The sequence below is a fragment of the Monodelphis domestica genome, chromosome 3, assembly GCF_027887165.1.
Source record: "Monodelphis domestica isolate mMonDom1 chromosome 3, mMonDom1.pri, whole genome shotgun sequence".
Lineage (NCBI taxonomy): Eukaryota > Metazoa > Chordata > Mammalia > Didelphimorphia > Didelphidae > Monodelphis > Monodelphis domestica.
This window is the reverse complement of record NC_077229.1, coordinates 94,859,405-94,883,873: the sequence shown is the minus strand read 5'-3', so window position 1 is coordinate 94,883,873 and position 24,469 is coordinate 94,859,405. Positions and strand designations below refer to the sequence as shown.

The following is a 24,469-nucleotide window of genomic DNA, read 5'->3' as shown; positions in this document are numbered from 1 at the left end:
CATTTGCCTCACTGTGAAGACCATGTCGATGGTGCTGCGATCTGGTCGGAAGTCACATTGTGATTCAGGCAGGTTCTGCTCTGCAACAGATGACAGGAGTCTGTTGAGTATAACACGGGCGAGGATCTTTTCAGCAGTGGAGAGTAGTGAGATGCCTCTGTAGTTGTCACAGGCTTCTCGTGAGCCTTTGTTCTTGTATAGGGCTATGATGGAGGCATCTCTGAGTTCTGAGGGCATGTCTTCCTCTTCCCATATGCTGGTCAGCACTATGTGGAATGCCTGGAGCGCCTTTCCATTTAAGGCCTTGTACACCTCGGTTGGGATCCCGTCTTTACCGGGTGCCTTGCCTGCACTCATTTGTTTAATGGCTTTTTGGACTTCCTCTATTGAAGGAGGGACGTCAAGTTGTTCAATGGAGCGGTTTTGGGGGATCTGGTCAAGGGCACTTTGGTCGACTGAAGAGGGTCGGTTGAGAGGCTGACTGAAGTGTTCTTTCCACCTGTTGCTGATGCCTTTTTTATCTTTTATGAGAGTGTCACTGTCAGAGGATAGCAAGAGAGTGGTGGTGGGTTTTAATGGCCCATAGACAGTCTTGAGGGCACTGAAAAATTGTTTGTAGTTTTTCATATCAGCAAACTGCTGGATTTCTTCTGCCTTTTTTTCCCACCATCGGTCTTGCATCTTCCTGATCTCACGCTGTGCCGTGGCTTGGAGAGACTTGAATCTGTCCTTTTTAGGAGCAGAGTTTGGGTTATTTTGCCACTCCATAAAGGCTTTGTTCTTCTTGCTCAATAGGTCTTCAATAGCAGTGTTGTTCTCGTAGAACCAGTCCTGGTGGTTTCGTTGTTTGGGGCCTAGGACTGCCTTTGATGTTTCCTTCACTGCGTCTCTGAACTGGTCCATTTCTTGGTTGAGCTTCCAGTGAGTGGTCCCTTGGCAGACAGCTTGTTGTCCAGGCAGGACTAGAATGTTTGCAAATAAGATGGATCTCTAAGACCGTGTTGTAAAATGCGCGAACTGTCTGGGCAAGTTTTGGATGGTGAGGCGCAATGCGCATTTGAAGAGTCGCTCTAACCAATTGGTGGTCTGTCCAGCATTCAGCTCCTCTCATGGCTCTGGTGATCTTTACATCCTGGATGTCTCGCTGGCATACAATGATGTAGTCAATGAGATGCCACTGTTTTGATCGCGGGTGCATCCACGTTGTTTTATATTTGTTTGCCATTCTGAACACAGTGTTCGTGATGGTGAGTTTGAACTCTAAGCATTTGCTGAGTAGCAGTAGGTTGTTGTTGTTTATTTTGCCCATGCCATGTTTGCCAAGCACTCCTTTCCATCTTTCATGGTCCTGGCTGACGCGGGCGTTGAAGTCTCCCAGTAGTATCAGCTTGTCATTTGTGGGCACTGAGTGCAGGATGGCACTCAGGTCAGAGTAGAAATGCTTGATGGTCTCCTCTGTGCTGTGCTGTTGGGGCATATGCGCTGATGATTGTGGCATACCGGTCTTTGCTGAGAGGCAAACGGATCTTCATGAGCCTCTCGCTGATGCCCACAGGCAAGTCTGGTAGCTGTTTGAGCAAACTGGTCTTGATGGCCAGGCCAGCACTGTGGATTCTGTCTTCATTTGAGGCTCTACCTTTCCAGAAGAAGGTGTATCCAGTGGTGGGTTCGCTGAGTGATCCCTCTTCTGGTAAGCGTGTTTCACTTAAGGCTGCAATGTCAATGTTATATCGCTCCAGTTCTTTACCGATTAGAGCTGTTCTTCTCTCAGGTCTTGGGGTATTCTCTCTGTCAAGTGATGTCCTGATGTTCCATGCTCCTAGTAGGAGTTTCTTTGTATTTTTTCTTCTGTCTTAGAACTAATATTAAGAAAGAAGGTAAGACGTTTATAAAAAGAAAAGGAAATCTTCAAGCAAAGAATTTGAAAGGTTTTTATGGGAAAGTAGAATTAGATTTAATTATTCTATTTAGTCCTAAAGAATAGAACTGGGACTAGTTTACTGGACAAAGTTGGATGGAATGGGTACTGTCTTGGGAAAGGTGAGTTACTCTGGAGGTGAGAATTCATTGAAAGGACTTTAAGCAGACTACATAAACTAATTATTAGGAATGTCTTAGTAGGAATTTTTGGTTTTGAAAACTTCTTCAATTCCATTCACCAACTTGATTCTGGCACCCTACCTTTCGACATATTTCATGTGACTCCAGACTTTTTGTAGTCTACCCCTCTGGTGTCAAACTCAAATAGAAACTAATCTAATACATTAGGATCCCTGTGGGCAATGATTTAGTTTAAAAATATTGTTAACTTGGAAAAAACACAGAACTACTAAAGTAGTCAGAAAAAAACAAGTCTTTAATCAGGAGAGGGATAGGTCCAAGAATCAGCCGCTACACAGAGCCCAGTGCCAAAAAATTCACAGGGCCTACACCCTGGGGACTCTGGGAACTGTATCCCTGGGAGAATGCACCTTGCTTGATTATTTATCCAAAGAACAATAGAACTTGTGGAACTTATATACCTTTCAGGGAATAAAGGACAGGGAAATATGATTGGTTGACTTTACAATAGCTACAAGTCCCAGACAGGATTATCAGGGAGAGGCTGATGCTTTACAATAGATACAAAGGAAAGGGTCCAATCAAGAGCTGGGCTACCTGGGTGAGGACTTTGATACAAAAAGAGAAACTACCAGGACAAAAGGGTACTTATTTGATTTAGGCTATTAGTTCCATCCAACTAGGACCATTAAGTAATGATACACACCATATAGTTGTATATGATTTGCAAATTCCTTGAGAATAGGCATAGTCATTGGTTTTTTTTTATTCTGGGTACCCAGCAGTGTTTTGCACACAGTAGTGCCTTAATAAATGTTTATGGAACTAAATTGGAGTGTTCATTTAAGAGTTCTGCATAACTGGGTGAGGGAGATATGACTTAGGGTTGTAGAGAAGCCTTCAATGTACTGGAGATTTTCCCAGAATCTTAGACACTTGGGAAACTGAGCTCCCAACATGTTGCTTGATGCATTTTTGTTTTTTAAACTTTTACCTTCTGTCTTAGAATTGATACTAATTATCAGTTCTAAGGCAGAAGAATTTTTTAAGGGCTAGGCAATTTAGGTTAAGTGACTCACATCTGAGAAGTATCTGAGGCCATATTTGAACCCAGATCCTCCTGACTCCAGGTTTGGCTCTTTATCCACTAAGCCATGGGTAGCTAGGTGGCACAGTGGATAGAGTACTGGGTATGGAATCAGGAAGAGATTCAACTTTGTGAGTTCAAATCTATCCTCAGATTCTTATTATCTGGGTAGCCCTGGGCAAGTCACTTTACCCTGTTGGCCTCAGTTTCCTCATCTGTAAAGTGCTCTGTAAAATTCTCTGGTGAGAAAGAAATGGCAAATCACTCTAATATCTTTGCCAAGAAAAAAAACCCAAATGGGGTCAGAGGTGACTGAAACCACTAATCAACTCAAATACTTCATATCCACTGAGCCACCTAACCCCTTGTTGTTTGACTTTCAGAGTTTACAATCTTAGAGACTAAAATGATTGGAAACTCCTTAGTGAGGTTATTTCATTTCGCTTCTGGCTTAAGAGCTTAAGTTTTGTTTATTCTTTGGTTTATTCCACCTATCTACCATATTTGTAAAGTCCTTTGCAAGCTTTAAAACACTCTATAAATGTTAACCATTATTACTAATCTTTATAGTTTCCCTAATTTTTGTTTACTCTTTATTTTGATAAAGAAATATACTAACTATTCATGATGTTCTTTTCTGTAACCAGTCTTTGATGGGAGCTAAATTGATTTAAAAAAAAAAAAACTAAGTACTACCTTCCACTTGATAAGAATGTTCAGAGAAAGTGGGCATCAGAGTATTTTACTAGACTACCAAAACTTGAGATATGGGGGATAGATATCATTCTAGCTCAATATCCCTTTTGAACATAAGTAAGGGAAAGAGCAAATAGCCAGCCACAACCCCCTTCTCCTCTCCCAAAATATGGAAATCTCCAGCTTCTTTGTAGAACCTTTCCTTGTAGGAGCCCCTTTGAATCCTAGACCCCATAATCTATAGAGAGATCAACTGAAGCCCACAGGAAGGAGACAGATCAATTTTTGAGTCATAGCATGAATCTCATAACTCCTAACTGCCAACATTTTACCTCATATCATGCTCATCTTGACCCTATAGAGAAAATGGGTTCATAGATATAGAGGAAAGCAAGAGACACGACTTTACAAAGAAAAAGGGGTCATGTTAGGTGAGAAAAGATAAAAACCAAACCTTACCTTCTGCCTTAGAATCAATACTCAGTATTAGAGCAGTAAGAACTAGACAGTTGGGGTTAGGTGATTTGCTTGGGGTCACACAGCTAGAAAATGTTTGCAGTCAGATCTGAACCCAAGTCCTCCAGACTCCATGCCTGTCACTTTATCTACTGTGCTACCTAGTAGCTTCAAGCCATCCCTTTTTGATAGGATTTCTAGGCTGATTTGATTACAAAGCAATAATATGTCAGAAAAGCAGAATTTCTCCCATATCTATGGGCAAGATGGAAAAAATTTGAGCTGGATGGATTTCAAAGAGATGGAATGACTAGACCCAAAGAATGAGTCATTAATTAGTTGATGTCAGCTTGGAAAAGAGTGCTTCAAGGACCATCTAGATGTCTTTGGTTCTGAGCTGTCTGACATTTTTCTCAATGACTTGAATGAAGACATAGATGACATTTTAAATCCAATTTCCGATGACCCAAAGCTAAGGATAACTAACCATATGATAGTACAGATCTAAAAAGATGTTTGGCAGCTTGAATAAGGGACCACATCTAATAGAATGAAATTGAATTGAGATAAACTTAAAATCCTTCACTTTGGTTAAATAAAATGTTACATGCAAAAATAATGAAGTGTGGCTAGAAAGCAGTTTACACCAAAAAAGATTCAGAGGTGCTTATGGACTGAAAACTCAATATGGGACATAGCAGTCAAAAAAAGGCTAACAATGAAAAAATGATAACCATAATACGTGGCATCTAGAAAAAAAATATATAGCACTTTAAGGTTTACAAAACACTTTACAAATATGAATTTGCCCTCATAATAATTCTGGGAGGTAGATACTATTACTAGTGATGTTTTACAGATGAGGAAACTGAGAGACAAAGATTAAACTGCCTGGAGTCACATCTTTTATGTCTGAGGCTGGATTTGAATGAAAAGATCCATGCCCTAGCCACAGCGCCACCTAGCCATCTAAAGAAAGTAGTGTTTATACAAAAGAGGTAGTAGTACCATAGTGGTTAGTCTTGGTCACACTAAAGCTCTAAGCTTGGAGCATGCGAAGAGAAGGATGAGCAGATTGGTGCAGTGATGGAAGATTGCCATAAAAGGATAATTAGAAGGAAATAGGTTCAAACAAGAGAACACATTAAGCAGAGACATGATAGCTTTGTCTTCAAATGTCTGAAGGGCTATTTTTACCCAGGAGGGAGATTAGCCATGCTCTGCTTCATCCCAGAGAGTAGAAGGAGGAGAAATGCATGGAAGTTGATGAAAGGCTAGTTTAGGCTTAGTGTAACAATTAGAGCAAATCACAACTGGAAGGTGCTGTCTCTAGAGATACCGTCTTCACAGGCAGTCTTCAAAGAAAGGTTAGATGACCTACCTGAAGGAGAGGGCATCTGCTAGGATAGAAAACAAGATAGCCCCTGTGGTCCCTTAACCATACTGAGATTTTTTTTCTGTAAATTTTATGAGATGGTTGGGTCATGCCCCCTAATAAGGCTCTATTGTAGGCTCTGTTCTCTTTTCCTATACTGTTTCACTTGGTGATCTCAGCTCCCATGGATTCAATTATCATCTCTATGTTGATGATTCTGAGATCCAATTATCCAAGTCTAGATTCTCTCTTACCCTCCATCTAGTCTTGCATCTCCAGCTGCATATTAGATATCTTGAATTGGATATCTTGTAAACATCTTAAATGCAACATGTCTAAAAGTAAATTTATAATCTTTTCCAACAAAACCTTTCCTCTACCAAATTTCCCTCCTGTCAAAGGGCACCACCAGCCTACCTAGCTTGCAATCTAGGAGCCATCCTTAAATTCTCATTCTCATCCCTCATACCCAATCTGTTGCCAAGGCCTTTTGATTATTACCTTTGTAACATCCCTCAAAAATACTCCCTCCTGAATAGAAATCCAGAAGAAAACATGATTTATATCTTTATATGGGTATATTATTTGGGGTTTGGGTTTTAAAAGATTACTTTATTACAAAAATGAATAATATGGAAATAGGATTTGAGTGACAACATGTGTATAACCCAGTGGAATTGCTTATCGTCTCTGGGAGGTAGGAGGGAAGAGGGGAGGGAGAGAAGATGAATCAAGTAATCTTGGGAAAACAAAAGAAAAAAAATTAATGTTATTAAAAAATAAAACAAAAAAAAGCAGTTCCAAATCTCAGAATCTCAGGTTTAAATTATTAAAACTGAAGATCACCTCACTAAAAAAAATGTTCCCTTCCCTCCTTGAATACTGCTACCACCCTGGTGCAGGTCCTCATTTGGATTAGTGCAATAGATTTCTTTTTGGTCGGCCTGCCACAGGCCTCTTCCTATTTCTTCTACTCAGCCAAGTCCCAAACAAAAACCCAACTTCCACTAGAGGTCTTTCTCAATCTCTTTTAATTTTATTATCTTCCTGCTGTTGATTATTTCTTATTTGTCTTATTATCCTCCCCCAGTTGAATATTTCCTATTCATTTTAATATCTTTCCTCTGTAGATTATTTCCTATTTATCTTATATAGAATTTGTTTCCATGGTTTCTCATTGCATTGTGAACTCCTTGAGGTTAGGGACTATCTTTTATGTTTCTCTGAAAGCACTTCCCAGCAGTCTGGCAGAGTTGATGCTTAATAAATGTTTATTAACTGACTCATTTGTCAGGTCTTATGATCCCTGGAATTTCCCTGGCTCTGTTCCTGTGAGCCCTACTTTTCATAGATCCTCAGAGCTTCTGTTTATGTTTTCCTGGATCTCAGCCCCATTTATCAGGCCCTGGACCTTGCTCTATACTCCCTCAGTCTCTATTTCTGTCTCTGTCTCTATCTCCCTCCTTGTGTAGTAGAAAGAATACTTGATTTGGTAGCAGAAAACCAGGTTCGAATCCTGAAACTTTATAGCTCTATGCTTTCTAGCTATGTAGCTATGTGACCTCAGAGCCTTTAGGGACTCTCCTCTTCTAATTAATAAAAGCTAGCATTTAATGTTTGCAAAATGTTTAAGTGTTTTCATAACAAAGTTCATTTGGAAGAACAAAAGATCAAGGATATGCAGGGAAATAATGGAAAAAAAATACAAAGGAAGGTGGTCTTGTAGTACCAGATCTCAAACTATACTATAAAGCAGTGGCCATCAAAACAATTTGGTACTGGCTAAGAGACAGAAAGGAGGATCAGTGGAATAGACTTGGGGTAAGTAACCTCAGCAAGACAGTCTATGACAAGCCCAAAGACCCCAGCTTTTGAGACAAAAATCTACTATTTGATAAAAAAAAAAACTGCTGGAAAATTGGAAGACAGTGTGGGAGAGATTAGCTTTGGATCAACACCTCACACCAAGATAAACTCAGAATGGGTGAATGACCTGAATATAAAGAAGGAAACTATAAGCAAATTAGGTGAACACAGAATAGTATATATATGTCAGACCTTTGGGAAGGGAAAGATTTTAAAACCAAGCAAGACTTAGGAAGAGTCACAAAATGTAAAATAAATAATTTTGATTACATCAAATTAAAAAGTTTTTCTACACACAAAACCAATGTAACAAAAATCAGAAGGGAAATAAACTGGGAAACAATCTTCATAACAAAAACCTCTAACAAAGGTCTAATTACTCAAATTTACAAAGAACTAAATCAATTGTACAAAAAATCAAGCCATTCTCCAATTGATAAATGGGCAAGGGACATGAATAGGCAATTTGCAGTCAAAGAAATCAAAACCATTAATAAGCACATGAAAAAGTGTTCTAAATCTCTTATAACCAGAGAAATGCAAATCAAAACAACTCTGAGGTATCACCTCACACCTAGCAGATTGGCTAACTTGACAAGCAAAGGAAAGTAATGGATGCTGGAGGGGATGTGGCAAAGTAGGGACACTAATTCATTGCTGGTGGAGTTGTGAATTGATCCAACCATTCTGGAGGGCAATTTAGAATTATGCCCAGAGAGCACTAAAAGACTGTCTGCCCTTTGATCCAGCCATAGCACTGCTGGGTTTGTACTCCAAAGAGATAATAAGGAATAATACACATACAAGAATATTCATAGCTGCACTCTTTATGGCAGCAAAAAATTGGAAAATGAGGGGATGCCTTTCCAGTGGGGAATGGCTAAACAAATTGTGGTATCTGTTGGTGATGGAATACTATTGTGCCCAAAGGAATAACGAACTGGAGGAATTCCATGTGAACTGGAACAACCTCCAGGAAGTGATGCAGAGCGAGAGGAGCAGAACCAGGAGAACATTGTACACAGAGACTGATACACTGTGGCACAATTGAATGTAATAGACTTCTCCATTAGTGACAATGCAGTTATCCTGAACAACTCTGAGGGATCTGTGAGAAAGAACACTATCTACATTCAGAGGAAAAACTATGGGAGTAAAAACACCAAAGAAAAACAACTGCTTGAATACATGGGTCAAGGGTAATATGATTGGGGATGTAGACTCTTAATGAAGTGCAAACACCAACAACATGGAAATGGGTTCTGATCAAGGACACATGTAAAACCCAGTAGAATTGCATGTAGGCTATGGGAAGGACGGGGGGAGGGGAGGGAGGAATAGAAACTTATTTTTGTAACCAAGGAATAATGTTTGAAATTGACCAAATTAAAAATGTTTTTTAAAAATGAGGAAAAAAATAAGTGTTTTATGTGTGTTCTCTCTTTTGGTTTTCACAATGACCTTAGTATTTAAGTTCTGGCTCCCACCTACCTTTCTAGTCTTATTTCATAGATTTCATTTCATGGATTTCACATCCCAATCAATCTGGATCATCACCATTCAAGAGTTCTCCAAACTCTGTCCTTCACCCCTTACCTACATGTGTTTGTACAAGCCATCCCACATGATTAGAATGAACTCCTTTTCTTTAAGATGCAATTCCTCTGAAAAGTTTCCCCTATCTCCACCATTTGCCTGTGCTCATTCCTTCCTCAGTTTTCTCAGGCAGTATTTATCTGTTTACCTCATATATTTCCTCCCTTCCATCAGTCAGGTGTACTATTTTTGAGAGAAGAGACTTTTTTATTTTTCGCTTTGGATGTCCAACTTCAAACTATTGATCTCTGTATGGCAGGGACTACTGTTCATTGAATTGAATTGAAATGAAGTCAATTCCCCTTTCTAGGCTTTGGTTCATCTGTAAATGAGAAATTAGATTACAGTGTTTCTGAGATTCCTTTTTGTTCGAAATTCTATGAGGGTGTTTTACTAGCAGAAGGATCCAGTCCCCTTGGCTCCTAGTTAGAAATCTAGTTATTTCCCTCATCTGTAGCAATGCCAGTGACACATATCCCCTCATTCCCCCGCCTCCCCAGTCTCTGCCTGCCCCCCTCCACTCCCCAGGCCTCCCCTCATCACTGGAAAAAGGTTATCGCTAAAGCCAGGTTTCTTCCCAGGGAATAGAGGGGTTGAGGAGAAGGACGCTGGTCCTGTCTCTAGCTGGAGGAGATAAGGGAGGTCATGCAGCAATTGGCTATAAATGGGGAGGCAGAAGCAAGGATGGGAAAAGGCAACTGGACCCGACATTGTGCTGCAGCTGCAGGACAGGCTTCTCCCTAGCAGTCTTGCCTCTTGTCCACCATGCCCAAAGCTGTGCTGTTCCTGGTACTGTGGGCTTTGCTGGGAGATCTGCCAGCAGCTGAGGGCCGGACTTCTCCCTATGCCGTAAAACTGTGTGGCCGAGAGTTCATCCGGGCTGTCATCTTTACCTGTGGGGGTTCTCGATGGAGACGGGCTAGAACTGGTGAGTAGTGGCTGTGGATGCTAGGGGATGGGGGAGAGCTTCAAGCTGGGGCAGAGATAGTAGGGGAACACAGAGCTGCAAAGGGCCTTAGAGGCTAGCTGATCTAGTCTCATTTGACAGATAAGAAAACTGAGGCTCAGAACAGAATGGAATTTACCCAAGAGACAGGATTTAAACCCAGATTGTGGATTTCCTGGATGGTAGGCTTCAGAGCTGGAGAAGATCTTAAGAGACCATCTAATCTAAACTTATTTTATTGATGAGGAAACAGACACAGAGAAGTGGACTGATATCATTATAAATCCATTCATGGTTAAGGATGCATGTGGGGAGGCTGTGTGTGTGTGTGTGTGTGTGTGTGTGTGTGTGTGTGTGTGTGTGTGTGTGTAAAAAATCAATGGAAGACATCCTTTTGTCCTGGGGGAAAAGGAGATGTGCTCAAACCAAGGGAACTGCCAATCACAGATGAAAGACACAAGCCTAACGTTTCTAAATCCCTTTTTGGGGGAGGGAAGTCTCAGGCAGTAGCCAGTTCATGGAGCAAATGCGAGAGGCTTTAAGATTTTGCTCTGTTTTCCAGAGGATGCCTTTGCTGAGGAATTAGGGGGCGAGTCCCAGGAGACCACTTCAATCGAATGGCTGTCCAGTCCCCTCCTGCCACTGCCCAGGGAATCTGAAGACTTCTACAGCAGCATGGGAGGCCCCAGCTGGGCTGGAATGTCCAGAAGCCGGCCAGAGTCAGAGCCTGAAGCCAGGCCTGGCCAGGGCTTCCTCCGGGGTGGTCGGGATGTTCTGGCAGGTGTCTCCAGCAACTGCTGCAAGTGGGGCTGCAGCAAGACTGAGATTAGCAGCCTGTGCTAGACTCTGGGGGGAAGAGGAAACTTCATTTCCTCTGCTGAGTATTAGACTCAGGGGAGCCTGAACCTCCCCCCTTCTACTCAGCTCCCTCCTGCTCTCTGTCCCTTTTGAGACCACTGTGGATCTCTGCTCTCACTCTTGTCCTCACTTTGTTCATAAGAGCCTCACTCTACCTTCCAGTGGTAGGATGGGCTACCCCTTCCTTTCCTTACTTTAGCTTCCCTTCTGGTACTAAATTCCAGTTCCTTCCCTTTTCTCTTTGCTCCCGGTTTCCTATACTCTCCCTTCAACTTTGCACCCCTCCTCTGCTTGGCCCTTGAACTTAGTGTACCCTGAGCCTGTTCAGGGAATGGAAATGGACCAGCCTAGTTCACCCCACCCATTACCCATCACATCATGTTGGGGTGGCCATATGAGAATTCTCCCAAGTCAATGATTTCTGGCCTAGGGGGAAAAAATCTTTCCTCAGGAATCATAAGAGAAAGATTTAAAGCTGGACAGGACCTCAGATATATTCCCACAGCTCCAACCTGGAATGGTTCCCCACACAACCTCATACCCATGATCATTCCACACCAGAATCATTCAGCCCCACAATGAAGCCACAGACAGTTGCTACTCTGCTCTCGCTGTGGGGGATGGGAGAGGGTGAGGGGCTGGGGCTGGGTAGCCGGATGCCTAGGTTCAGGATGCGGGTTGGCCCTGGTTCAAGCTTCTTCAAAGTCTTAATAAAACTCAGAATGACTTTGTGTGTGTGTGTGTAGATCATTGTAGGGGTGGTGGCCAGCCAGCATCCATCTTTTTCCCCTACCTGAGGGGCACATCTTCCTTGTGCCTCAGTTTCCCCAAGAGAAGCATTCTACTTTGTTCACTCTCATAGGCTCTTCAGTTGGGGCACACCTCCCTCCTACGATCTGGGACTTTCTGCTCTGAGCCTGGGGCGTGGGGGGTTGCCATTATCTCATTGGTTAAGGCAGGAAGCTAGGTCCCCGGTCAGTTGGAGGGAGCAGAGGGAGCCAGTAGGGGCTGCCATAGACTCACTCGGGTTTGACTGGCCTCCTGGCACCAGCTTTCTTGGATTCCAGCTGTAGCCACTACCACCAAGGTTGCTGCTAATGCTGTGGCTACCTCTGGCTTTACCAGTGATGCTTCTGGCTGTCCCAGAGGGTGAGTGATTAATGGCCCCACATTCTTCCATGCCATTGGCCTTTGAATTGGTGGCCCTGGAGGGCTTCCTAGCCCCCATCCACACCCCTGACTTTACTCTGAGCCTCAGACAGGTGCTGAGTGGGATCCCTCCTGCCTTTTCTTTCCATTTCCTCCCTCACCCTCCTCCCCACCCCCCAGCTGCCGGGCAGCTAACTCCCTGGGGCCCCCACAGGATGTGGGAGAGCTGGAGGATGATGTGTGCACAGCTTAGGGAGGGAGGAGGGAGTGTGGGGAAGGTTCTGGGTCCCCAAGTAAGGCCCCAGCCCTGGAAAGGCAAGAGCTGGGAGTTAGTCATTCAACGGATATTATTAAACTAACTGTGGACAGACCCGTACTGGTCTTCACTGGGGAAGCTGGGACATTTCTGTAAGACTCAATTTGAGCACAATACAAGCATTGCTACTAGTAGGCACATGCTTGTCATAAAAAAACAGGCTCATGCCTACTGGAAGACAGTGAAGTCAGGTGAAATCTGAGTCGGAACCTTGACTCAGACACTCCTCACTAGCAGTGGGGACTCTGAGCATGTTTCTGTACCTCACTGAACCGCCATTTCTTCTTAACCTCTAAAATGTACAGGTAATACCTACGATCCCCACCTCCCAGGGTTGTTGAGGAGAGGAAATGAGACAATGTCCAAAAGTGCTTTGCAACTTTTAGTGCGTTATGTAAAATGCCAAATTACTGCTCAGGTTTCTTCCCTACATCTCAGGTTCATCCTCTGTAAAATGGGGATGAAGGTATCAGCACTGCTTACCTTACAGGACGGCGGCCATGAGGAAAGTGCTTTGCCAACCTCAAAGTAGTAGAACACAGTACATTAGGAGGCTTACACGATCAGTGCATTAGGGAGGGAAAAAGGAAGCAATACATGTGAACCCAGTGGAAGACCATTACTGAACCCCAACCCAAAAGATCCAAGGGATTCTTGGAAGAAACAGCACATTAGTGTGGTTTAGTGAAAAGTGCAGCTAGGTAGCATAGGACAGAAAAACAGAGAGAGACAGAGACAGTGACAGAGAGAGACGGAGAGAGGGAGAAAGGGAAGAAGGGAAGAAAAGAGGAAGAAGAAAGAAAGAACAGAAAGGAAGGAAGGAAGAAAAAGAGTTAAGTCTTAAAAGTCAAACTTAGATGAGTTCAAGTCCCATCTCTGCCACTGATCACTGCCACTGTTGAACTTGAACCCTCACTGGCCTTGAGTATCCTCTGTGAAATGAAGAGATTGGTTCAATACTCCCTTTCAGGCCTGACTTTCTGTGAGTAGAGCCTTAAAAGACCCTAGGAATTAAGCAGATAAAGGAGAGAGAGAATATTCTAGGCATAGGGGACAAAGTAGAACAGGAGAATGGTGGGCATAAAGAGGGGGTCAGAGAGTCTCATAGTTTGGCTGGAGTGTGAGGAGGAGAGTGGAAAGTGAGTAACTGGGCACAATAGCAAATAAAGTTGGGAAGGCCAGTGTGGTTGGTTGCAGTTTGGGAGTAGCCTTGAATGCCAGGCAGCAGAGACTGAACTTGTCTAAGGAGGCAACAAGGAGACACAGTTTGGGGCAGGGGAATAACATGGCCTGATCTCTGTGTGGTTTTACTGGAACAGAGACATGGGCTGACCAGGGATCACTGCCCTCATCAGCTCCACTTTCTCAACTCCAATGCTACTGGATAAGTCCCAAGGGAGACATGAACTGCACATGGGGACTCAGCTTGGACCCTGGTATTCCTTATAACTTCTACTACCAAAGCTTAAAGTAGTGAGTAAAACCCAAGTTTTCTACTACCCATCTCCCCACTCCCACAGAACCTCAGGGTGGGGGTGGGACTTGAGGAAACTGACACATCAGAGAAATGGCAGCTTCCTGGCCCCACCCACTAGCCCACTGATGTGCTTCTTCCCCAAGCCTGGGGAGAGGACCTGGCACTTGGTACCCTAAACACATTGTAAGGTTGCTGCTCAGGTTACATTTTCCTCTTATCTCCACCTGTCTAAAGCTGTTACTTATTGAGAAGGAATGTGAAATATTGGAAGGAGCCCAGGTTCTGGAGTAGGAGGAGCTGGATTCAAATCCTGCTCTCAAGGCTTCCTAGATCTTGGGAGAATCACCTTCCCTTATACTCTGAGCCTCAGTTCCCTCATGTGTAAAATGAGAGGATTGATATGCCATCCAACTCTAGATGTAAGATGTTTCTAGTTTCCTGTGCCTAGCCACCCCAAATCTTTCTGTTTTCTCTCTCACCAGCCACCCCAACAGGATCCAGAATGTCTCAGTGTCCAGAGGCCAGGGTTGGGTCATGGTGGAACGTGAGCATCTGACTATCTCTGACCACTACCTCATATGGCTGAGCCCAATGGGCAACATTTCCCAGCCTGGAGACCCAGAGCCTCTCAGACTGTGCCTAGATGACATAGGTGCCCAGGGGTGGGAGGGCCAGGAAGGGAAGGGGTACCTGTGCCATCCAGGTCTGGAGTGGGGTGGAAGGTGGCAGCTTGGGGTCCCTGCAACTTACAGGAATAATTCTCTTCTCTCTCCCACAGTGAAGCCCGAGCCACCAAAGCTATTCCCTGTAGAGTTCTCTGATGACCCCAGGGCGGTCACTGTGACCTGGAATACCCCTGCCTGGCCCCCCCACGAGAGCTTTGAGTGTCAGCTCCGCTTTCGGAATATCTTGGCCTCAGTATGGCAACAGGTGAGTCATATCCCTCAAACTTCTGTGGGGTTTGATGCCCCAGATAATAGTAATAACAGCCATGATAACAGCTAGTATTTATACAGCACTTTAAAGTTTGCAAATTTCTTTACACATATTAACCCATTTCATGCTCATAATAGCTTTAGGAGGTAGGTACTAGTATTATCAGTTCTGTTTTACATATGAGGAAACTGGGGCACAGGGGAAGGGAAGTGACTTGCCTAAGGTCACACAAACAGAAAGTAGCAGAGACCAAGTTTGAAACCAGATCTTCTGGGTTCTCTTTATACCACTCCAGATAGGATTAACTGATGGCCACATGTGTACAGTCACAGTGCTAAGTGCTGTGGATATAAAAAGAGACAAAGGACAATCCCTTCCCTCAGCAAGCTATCCATAGTAGAATAAATGGGGAATAATTAACAGAAGGAAGGCATTAGAAGTAAGAAGGGTTGTGGAAGGCTTCAAAAGATGGGATTTCACTTGGGTCTTAAAGAAAGCCAGGGAGGTCAGTAGTGAGAGTATAGGAGAGAGCATGTTCTAATCATAGGGGACAGCCAGAGAAAATGCTGAGAGCTAAGCATGTCTTGTTCATGAAATATCTAGGAGGCCAGTGTCACTGGATTAAAGAGTACATAAAACATATACAGACTAGGAAGGTAAGTGGGAACTAGGTTATGAAGGGCTTTGAATGCCAGAGCATTTTATATTTGATCCTGGAGGCAATAGGGAGCCACTGGAGTTTATTGAGTGATGTGATCAGACCTGTATTAATCAAGTCTCATGCCTGTGATAAGGAGAGAGATGTGAGGCTACCTGGATTATAAAATAAATCTGGGGATTTAGATTGGGCTGAATGACTAGACCCACAAAACAGTGATTAATATCTCCATTAGTGCAATAATGGACAATTCTCAAGGAGAAGAGACTAGGGATCCTGCTTCTGGAAAGGCATGAGGATGTAGGATGGAAATGCCCTGTTCTCAGTTTGGAGCCAGTGAATATGTAACTGGTTCCAGTCCTACCTGAATTCCTTTGCTGAGGTGGAAAGCCCATGGGTGATAATTATTTATCATGTTTTTGTTATAATAATCAGTTTCACTAAGAATTTGTTTTTATTTTTCCTCTTAAAAATGATTAGTTATGTGTAACCCTGGACAAGTTATTTGACCCCCATTGCCTAGCCTTTACTACCCTTCTATCTTAGAACCAATACACAGTATTGATTCTAAAATGGAAAGTAAGGCTTTAAAAAATGATTAATTGTTAGGAATAGTTGTCTGGGAGGGTTGAAGAACAAAAGAAAAGAAAAACAAAACCAGGGAAAAGGAATTGTAAATTATTATATGTATCTGGGAACTTCTGTTATTTCTCAACTGTTAAGCCTAGAATGAAAGATGTGTACATTATCTTGAAAGTGACAGCAGTCAAATCATCCTGCTTGTCTGGAACATGTGATCCGTTTAGCATAGACCATCTTGGTGCAACTGCCTTAATTTCATCATTCTGATCCATGTGAAGGGCTGGCCAGTGTGGTCAACACGGGGCTCAGAAAATCTTGGGTTCAGATCTTGACTCTGGTGTTTGCTAATTGTGTAGCCATGGGCAATCCCTCTGAGTGTCAGTTTCCTTCTCTGTAAAAATAAGGATATGATGATATCTATAAATCTGGCATTATAGGGAAGTACAAGAATCTGATGAGACCCTAGGATCATGGAACTTAGAGCAGAAAGAGATCTCTGAAGTCACCTAATTCAACCCACTTATTTATATTTCATTGGTGAAGAACCTTCAGAGAACTGAAATGAGTTGCTCAAATAGTATCTAAATTTGTAAACCTTAGAGTACAATATAAATGGTAGTGGTTGTCGGTATTGTATTGGTTTGACTCTTTTCAGCCTTTTTTCAAAGTTTATTTTGTTTGCTTTATTATTTTTTACTTTTAACATGCTCTTTTTTAATAAATTTGAGTTCCAAATTTTCTCCCTCCCTCTCACCCCTTGTCCCACCCACTGAGAAGGCAAGTTGTATATCCATTATACATGTGAAATCTTGCACAACAAATTTCTATATTAGCCATATTTTTTAAAAAGCAAGAAAAATAAAGTGAGAAAATTATACCTTAATTTGTACTCTGAGTTCATCAGTTCTCACTCTGGAGATGGATAGCATTGGATCATTGTATTGATCAGTGTAGCTAAATTTTTCACATTTGATCATTGTTACAATATTGCTTTTACTGTGTACAAAGATCTCCTGGTTCTTCTCACTTCACTTTGCATCAGTTCATATAGATCTTGACATGCTTTTCTGAAACTACCTCCTTGTCATTTCTCCTAGCACAATAGTACTCTGTAATAATCATATGCCAAAAGGCTCTCTTCATTCTGTAGCACTTATGGCTTCCCATATATGGGGTTTATTACAAAATCCCATTGAGATTATTATATGACCCATAGGGGTTATTGCATGACCAATGGAACTTATTATATGGCTCATGAGATTAATTATATATAATAATACAAGCCCATAGGAGTCATGTCTATTTATGGAGGTTCTTAAATGATCTATGGGAGCTAGTTTCTCACCCATAGGAGTTATGACTCCTCATCTCTTCCTTAGGTGGAACCTAAAGATTTAACCTCATCTTTTCTGGAGCTTCGGGGTTTAGAGCCAGCCACAGGTTATGAAATGTCCTCTCGCTGCCAGTTGCAAAACAGCATGGGCTTTTGGAGTGACTGGAGCTCCACCCTGAAATTCCAGACCCTTCCAGTTGGTAAGTCCTTTTTTCTCTTAGGACTGGGAGACCTGAGGCCTGGATGCTCATATGCCTCCTCCCTTTTCCCTCCCCTTCCTAGCAACTGGAGAAGTTCCTCACCCTATTCTCCTCTTTCCTTGTGCCTCTGTTTAGCCCCAACCAGCCTGGTGGACATGTGGGTACTTGGGTCACCCTGCCGCAGCTCACGCCCCAAAGAAGAGTCCTATGTTCTGCTATGGAAGGTGACCTGGGACCTGGAGTATTCCTAGAGGGTCTGCCTGGGCCCCAGCCCAGAGGTAGCTGTAGCTTAGGCATGGGAGATAGGATGGTAAGGGGAAGGGATAGATCCATAAAGCCTTGTGAAAAAGAAACTTGGGCTCGGTTTCCTAGGGCTGTGTCCCAACTGGGTATAACTGAAACAGTGCTGCGCGTGGTGATTAAGGACCTGGGTTCAAGTAGTATATTTCTTTTTTTATTTTTAACCCTTACCTTCCATCTTAGAATCAATACTATGTATTGATTCCAAGGCAGAAGAGTGGTAAGGGCTAAGCAATGGGGGTCAAGTGACTTGCCCAGGGTCACACAGCTGGTAAGCGTCTGAGGCCAGATTTGAACCTAGAACCTCCTAGGTCTCTAGGCCTGGCTCTCAATCCACTGAGCTACCTGGCTGCCCCCTCAAGTAGTATATTTCTGTGTGACCTTGGAAGAGACTCTTCCCCTTCCTGGTCCTCAATAGCTTCCCTTGTACAAGGTGGAGAATGATATTTGCAACCTTAAAAGATTCAAATGTTGTCATAGAAGGGAATGTTCTTTTCTTGGACTATGGGCTCCAGTAGGGCAGGGACATTTATTTGTCTTCACACATGAATGGATTTTAAAAGTCATCATCATCATAGTTGTCATCATCTCTTCCTCCTCCTCCTTCTTTCCTTTTCCTTATGTATTAGTATCAATTCTGAGACAGAAGAGTGGCAAGAGTTAGCAGTCAGGGCTAAGTGACTTGCCCAGGGTCATAGAGCTAGGAAGTGCCTGAGACTACATTTGAATCCAGATCCAACCAACTCCAAGCCTGGTATTCTATTCACTGTGCCACTTACCTGTCCCCTAAAGCCCTCTTCTTCTAACAACCTTGTGAGGAAGGTAGTATAAGATAATTTTCTCACTACAGATGAGGAAATCAAGAGAGGGGAAATAATTAGTCCATGGTGGCCCAGAATAAGTGGCAGTCAACACCTGAATGCAAGTCCTCTTAACTCCGTGTCCAGTCAACTAAACTCAACTTTGAATCCCATTCTTCCAAATTGGTCTAGTGCTCAATATGGGTCTTCATATACAATGGGCACTTAATTAATATTTATTGAATGAGTGTTGATTTTCATCATTGCACATTAATCCCTTCTCTTCCCTCTTCAGGACCTTATGCCTGGGTCAGGGCTGAACTATACAGTGGTGTTCCAGGGACCAGGTAGAGATTGGCACCCTAAGGTTATCCCCTGCTGCAATGCCATCCTTCCCAATGGCACAGAGCGGGTATCAATAGTGGCTTTCAATACAGCTGGCCAGGGACATATGTCCAACCTAACCTTAGCCTGTTCAGGTAAGATACAATAAGTTTCCTCCAGGAAGTATCTGGGATCTTGGCTCTGGGTGATGCTAGCTATCCCAGAGTAGAGGGGATTGGGTGCTGCTGGAGGAAATGATTTTCCCATCCCTGAAAGTCTTTTACCTTCTGATCACTCATGAGGGATATTGTCAAGAGGATCCTTGGCAAGATGGAGAATGGAACAGATGAATGTAGAAGTGCCTTCCATCTCTAAGATTCTGTGACTTGGGGGAGAAGGTCATGTAGAAACAGAAAACACAAAACAGAAAGGAGGGACTTAATGGGTGAAAGTCAAAGAAGCAGATAGATGGGACTTGGGGATGGGGACGAGGTAGAATGAGCTCCAACTCCTTTACTGTGTTGGCAACTGGGGTACCAAGCTTCCTGGTTTATACTTGTCTCCAGGTTCTGCTCCTAAGAGTGTCCAAGTAAACAGCATGGGAAATCAGGGGATATTGGTCAAATGGGTACCAGAGCCACAGGAATACCAGGAATTTGTGGTGGAGTGGACCCAAGAAGACTCGTCTCTCCAGGAGCTGAACTGGACCCGTCTGCCAACTGGAAGTCAGAGCACTCTGTTGAGAGGTGAAATGAGGAAGTGATCCGATTGTAGGGATGCCAAAGTACTTCCTCCAGGCTCCTGAAGGGTTCTACAGCACAAATTGATGGACTAATGGACAGGAGAATTTGTGTCATGGTGATACATTGACTTGGGACTGGTGAGAGAGAGACAGAGACAGAGAGAGAAAGACAGAGAGAGACAGAGAACCAGGGTCCTCAGTGGCCCACAAGCTCCAAAAGAGTTAGCTATGCAATAGAAGATCCAGTTTTTAAAAAAGCGATTCTACAGGAGAGTCACTGGGCCCAGAATAAAGGGGTATAATCCCACCATCTTCTGTCCTGCTCAGACTTCATCTCCAATACTGTGTTTAATTCTAAGCCCCATATTTTAGGGAGAACATTTGACAGGACTCAGAATGTTCATAAGAGTTTAACCAGGAGAGTGAAAAGACTGAATCAAATTATAAACTGTTTGGGGATGTTGAACTTGGAAAAAAAGAAGGCAAAATGAGGGAATAGGTTAATGGCTAATAGCTGTTTGAACATACTAGAAAGACTTTCATATGGAAAAGAGATTATATGTCTGTTGCTTGACCCCACAGGGTACAAGTAGGAGTGGTTGGTAGAGGTTGTGGTTGTCCAGAAGTGGATACCCCTGGGTCTCCTTGTTTGTGGTCCTTTGGGCCTGGTTACTTACCATTTTGAGAGGACAGTGTTAGGGGTGGGTGAAGGCTTAGTTGGATGTGGGAGTGTTCTAGAAGTCTTCTGAGGTCCTTTACAGTTCTGAGATTAGGTGATTCTTGCGAGTCCTGGATAGGAAGGGCTCTTGGGCAAAGAGGATGAATAGAAGATGTGATGGGGGAGCAGGCATGGCTTGGGGGAAAGAGAGGGCTGGAGTGGGTTTTCCCTGCAGCTTTTATGGACTCATGACTCCTCTCTCTTTTCCAAGGAAACTTTGAGAAAGGAGTTCCATACTGTGTGACTGTGAGTGGTGTTTCCCCAAAGGGCCTGGCATTTGCCCCTCCAGTCTGGGGCTACAGTCAGGAGATAGGTAAAGGAACAGGGACAGGGCATAGGAGGAGGAGGAGGAGGAGGAGGAGGAGGAGGTGGTGGTGTGGTGGCAGGCAAGAGGATCCTAGGGAATGGGTGGCAAAGTGAAGCAAGGTGTGTGATGTTTACTCTTCCCCACAGAACCCCTGGAAGGGCCAGCTCTGTGGCAGCTTCCAGATGCTGCCAGTGGGGCACTGACGGTGGCATGGGCCGAGCTCCCTAGAGGACAACGTGGGGGGCACTTAACACACTACACCCTGTATGTGCAGCAAGACTCGGGGTCCCTTACCCTTCATAATGGTAACCCTCTACCCCCTTCCTCTGCATCCCCCTATGTTGGATCTCTGTTCCAAGACTGGCTTCCACTAGCCTTTGGAGACTTACAAGTCAGTCCACTGTGGCTGATCCTGGAACTTGCCACCCAGGGGACTTCTTCCCTTTCACAGTGACTGCCTGTATTGTCTCATTTTGCAGATAAGGGAACTGAGGCCTATGAAGAAGAAGAAATTGGCCCAGGGTCACAAGGGTAATTTAGGAACAAAGGATTTAGGTCCAGATGGGGCTTGAGAGATTATAGTCCCATTCTTTCATTTTACAGATAGGGAAACTAAGAAGCCCAGAGATGGGGCAGGGTTAGCCCAAGGCCACTCTGTGAGTTAGTGCAGAAACAGGACTAAAACCCAGATTTCCTAGTTTCTGATAGTGGTTTTTCCATTGTACCACACTGCATCTGGAACTGGTCGAAGGCATGCTTCCTCCAGGAAGCCTTCCTAGAATGAACCCATCTGACTTATGTCGATCCCCTTCACTCTACCTTCTGCTGTTAGCTCTGACCACATCTTCTCTGTCTCTCTAGTGAGTGCAGATGTCCTAAATGTGACCCTATTGGACCTGCCTGAAGGACACTATAAGATGTGGATGACAGCATCCACCATTGCTGGCCCTGGCCAGCCTGGCCCCAGTCTCCAGCTCTACCTCCCAGGTGGGTATGCTGGAGACAAAATGCCCAAGGCCTACGTGGGCTGGGGGGGGGGGAGTGACAGGGGTGAGCTGTACTGAGAGGTGACGATGGGGGGTTAGGGTAACCTGCTGGGCAGCATGTATCCTGATATCTGATCCTTGGCTTTTCCTGCTTCTAGAGAAATATTCAGAAAAGTGGAAAGTGCTGCTGGTGGTCCTGCTGCTATGTGGCTTGTTATTGCTGAGCTGTTGCCTGGGCTTGGCATTCTCCAAGTGGTGAGGGCCCTGGATGCCTGGGTCCTGGTCAGGACTCCCAGAGGGGAGGGGAGAGGAAGTGCAGCTTGTACCATGGGACCCCCCCCCCCCCAGGGGAGAGAAATTTTGGATTTTTGAGGATATTGTATCCCAGAGGCCTTCATGTCCCTGCCCTAATTGTGTCCTTGATCTTCTTTCTTTGGCCTGAGTCAGCTGCCTCCAACTCTGTCACAAGCTTCTGCCCCATTGGGTCTCTGAGAGAATCCCAGATCCCTCCAATAGCAAGAGCATGCAGCCTTGGGGAGAGGTGAGCAGAGGGGACCCAGGAGCTTGGCTTTTTATTCCATAAACTTGGAATTTTAATTCCCTCTCTCTGAATCACCAAGTTCCTCTTGTCTGTCACATGTTGGGCCCCAAGGTGGGAAGGGGAGGAATGGCCAGGTGGGGGTGGAGAAGGGGAACTAAGGCTTCCCTCCTTGCTATTTCCCCTAGGAGCTTCCTCCAGCTCCACCTCCCAAGGATGCCCTTTTCATAGAAGTGGAAGAGGTGCAGATTATGATGTCTCCAGCCCCCCAAGCCCCAGAGACTCCCATCCCACTTGACTCTGGGTATGAGAAACACTTTCTGCCTACACCTGAAGAACTGGGCCTTGTGACTCTGCTCAGACCACAGACATCCACCTGAGGAGCCCTGAATTATGAGATTCTGCCAGGAGCATGGATCCATGAAATAGAGGAACCAAGCCCAGGATGAAGGCATTGCCCTGATATTTGGAGACAAAGACTCAAAACCACAGAATATCATAAGAAATCACCTTGTCAACTCCATCCCCCATTTTACAGAAATGGAGACTAAGGAGGCAAGGAGAGAGTGGGAAAATATTTGCCCAAGGCCATAGGGCAAGTCAGAATCAAGGCTGGGACTTAAAAACCTTGCCCTCATCCCTACCTCCAATCTCTTTCTGCTCTGGGGGAGAGCCATGGGAAAATTCCTCTGTCCTCCCCTGATCAGTCTGAGGATCTGGAGAGAAGAGCACATGAGTTCCTGTCAGAGGTCAGAGGATTTAGGACTGGAAGGAACCTCAGAGGCCAAACAGACCAACTCCCTTCCTTGTATAGAGGAGGAAACAGAGAGAAGTGCCTCCCTCTAGGCTACACAGCTCATTAGGAGTAAAATTAGAACTCAACCCCAGAGCTCCCTGACTTGAAATCCAGTAACCCACCCTACACTAGTTCCACTTACCTGATTCCTCTTCTCATTCGTCCTACCCATATTTATAAGCAGGGGATTCACTTCTCCACTGTCTAGGGAACCAAGTCCAAACCTTTCATCCTGGTGTTCAAGGCCCTACAATCTTGTCCCACTGCCCTGCTCTGCCCCAACCTACTCGTATGCCCAACAGCATACATACAGCTCATATATTCCTACCATCTCTCCAGGTTTTGGCTCCTTCCATCCATTCCACCTCTTTCTCCCCTGAACTCTATCTAGTGCATCCTTTGAGGTTCAGCTCGGATGCCATCTCCTCTCTGTGGAAATGATCCCTTCACTCCTCTTTGGTCCCCATATCCTCTGTTTGTACCATTCTCACTAATGCAGATTATATATCACATCAGCCTTGGATTATAGCTTCCTATGTTTGTCTTATTTCCGACTAACCTCAGACTTCCTGAGGGTAAGATTTGGGACTTCTCCATCCTTGCTTTTCTGCAGTATAAGCCAGCATTCCCTTGCGCATGTTGGGGGCCCCTAAGAATGTGAGAACCCGAGAAGTCAGCCGGTCCAACCCTTTCATTTTACAGATAAGGAAAGATAGGTCTAGGTTAGAAGTTAAATGGCCTGACTAAGGTCACCCAGGTAGTATCACAGGTGGGATTTTAAGCCAGTTCTTCTGATTCCAAATCTAATGCTCTTTCCATCCTACAAGGCTGAATAATAAGTGAGTGTGTAATCAAACTGCAGGAAACTCAGGCCTCGGGAGGTATTGGACAAGGAGAAGGAACACCTAAGTCCTTCCCGGGGGGTTGGCACTAGGTGGCATGGTGGATAAAGTGCTGAATTTAGACAGGGAAGCCAAAATCCAAATCCACTCTCAGCCCCTCCCTGTCCATGTAGCCATGGGCAAGTCAGTTGATCACCCTTGGCCTCAGTCACCTCATTGGTAAAAGGGGCATAATAATAGCATCTACCTTATGGGACTGTGAGACTCAAAGGAGATAAAGCCTTTAAAATGCTTTAAAAACCATCTAGTGCTAGATAAATGCTAGCTATTTATTCTATAGAGTTGCTAGCTATTTATTTGCTATTATTCCCTGCTCGATTTCACAAGTAGAGTTGGAGGAAAAGGCTTGTCTTATTCTCACTATGTATCTTGATTCCAGATTCAAGGATTCAGATCTGGAAGGGACCTTAGAAACATCTTAGTGTTTCTTTTCTTTTTTCTTTTTTTAAAATCCTCACCTTCCA

The 24,469-nt window shown here is 44.1% G+C and overlaps 2 protein-coding genes across 2 annotated transcripts; both read left to right on the top strand.

Moving 5' to 3' along the window:
• The first annotated feature begins 1,040 nt into the window (after nucleotides 1-1,040).
• Nucleotides 1,041-11,668, top strand: RLN3 (relaxin 3). The gene is made up of 2 exons (XM_001377431.4): nucleotides 1,041-10,065; nucleotides 10,646-11,668. The coding sequence occupies exons 1-2, from the start codon at nucleotides 9,903-9,905 to the stop codon at nucleotides 10,924-10,926; spliced, it is 444 nt and encodes a 147-aa protein (XP_001377468.1). The 5' UTR covers nucleotides 1,041-9,902; the 3' UTR covers nucleotides 10,927-11,668.
• Nucleotides 11,669-11,794: 126 nt separating this feature from the next.
• IL27RA (interleukin 27 receptor subunit alpha) lies at nucleotides 11,795-23,870 on the top strand. The gene is made up of 14 exons (XM_056820999.1): nucleotides 11,795-13,879; nucleotides 14,366-14,535; nucleotides 14,662-14,813; nucleotides 17,439-17,592; nucleotides 17,728-17,833; nucleotides 17,965-18,007; nucleotides 18,988-19,104; nucleotides 19,513-19,762; nucleotides 20,688-20,789; nucleotides 20,930-21,233; nucleotides 21,580-21,770; nucleotides 21,928-22,024; nucleotides 22,217-22,310; nucleotides 22,496-23,870. Exons 1-14 carry the CDS (start codon nucleotides 13,809-13,811, stop codon nucleotides 22,685-22,687), a joined length of 2,043 nt encoding a protein of 680 aa, XP_056676977.1. The 5' UTR covers nucleotides 11,795-13,808; the 3' UTR covers nucleotides 22,688-23,870.
• Nucleotides 23,871-24,469: the final 599 nt, after the last annotated feature.

Excerpts from the sequence above, each read along its gene's own strand:
- RLN3 (XM_001377431.4), top strand. The coding sequence starts at position 9,903 with ATGCCCAAAGCTGTGCTGTTCCTGGTACTGTGGGCTTTGCTGGGAGAT. Across the intron at positions 10,066-10,645 it reads ATGGAGACGGGCTAGAACTG|AGGATGCCTTTGCTGAGGAA; the intron begins GTGAGTAGTGGC and ends TCTGTTTTCCAG.
- IL27RA (XM_056820999.1), top strand. The coding sequence starts at position 13,809 with ATGAACTGCACATGGGGACTCAGCTTGGACCCTGGTATTCCTTATAAC. Across the intron at positions 13,880-14,365 it reads TACTACCAAAGCTTAAAGTA|CCACCCCAACAGGATCCAGA; the intron begins GTGAGTAAAACC and ends CTCTCTCACCAG. Across the intron at positions 21,771-21,927 it reads TCTCCAGCTCTACCTCCCAG|AGAAATATTCAGAAAAGTGG; the intron begins GTGGGTATGCTG and ends TCCTGCTTCTAG.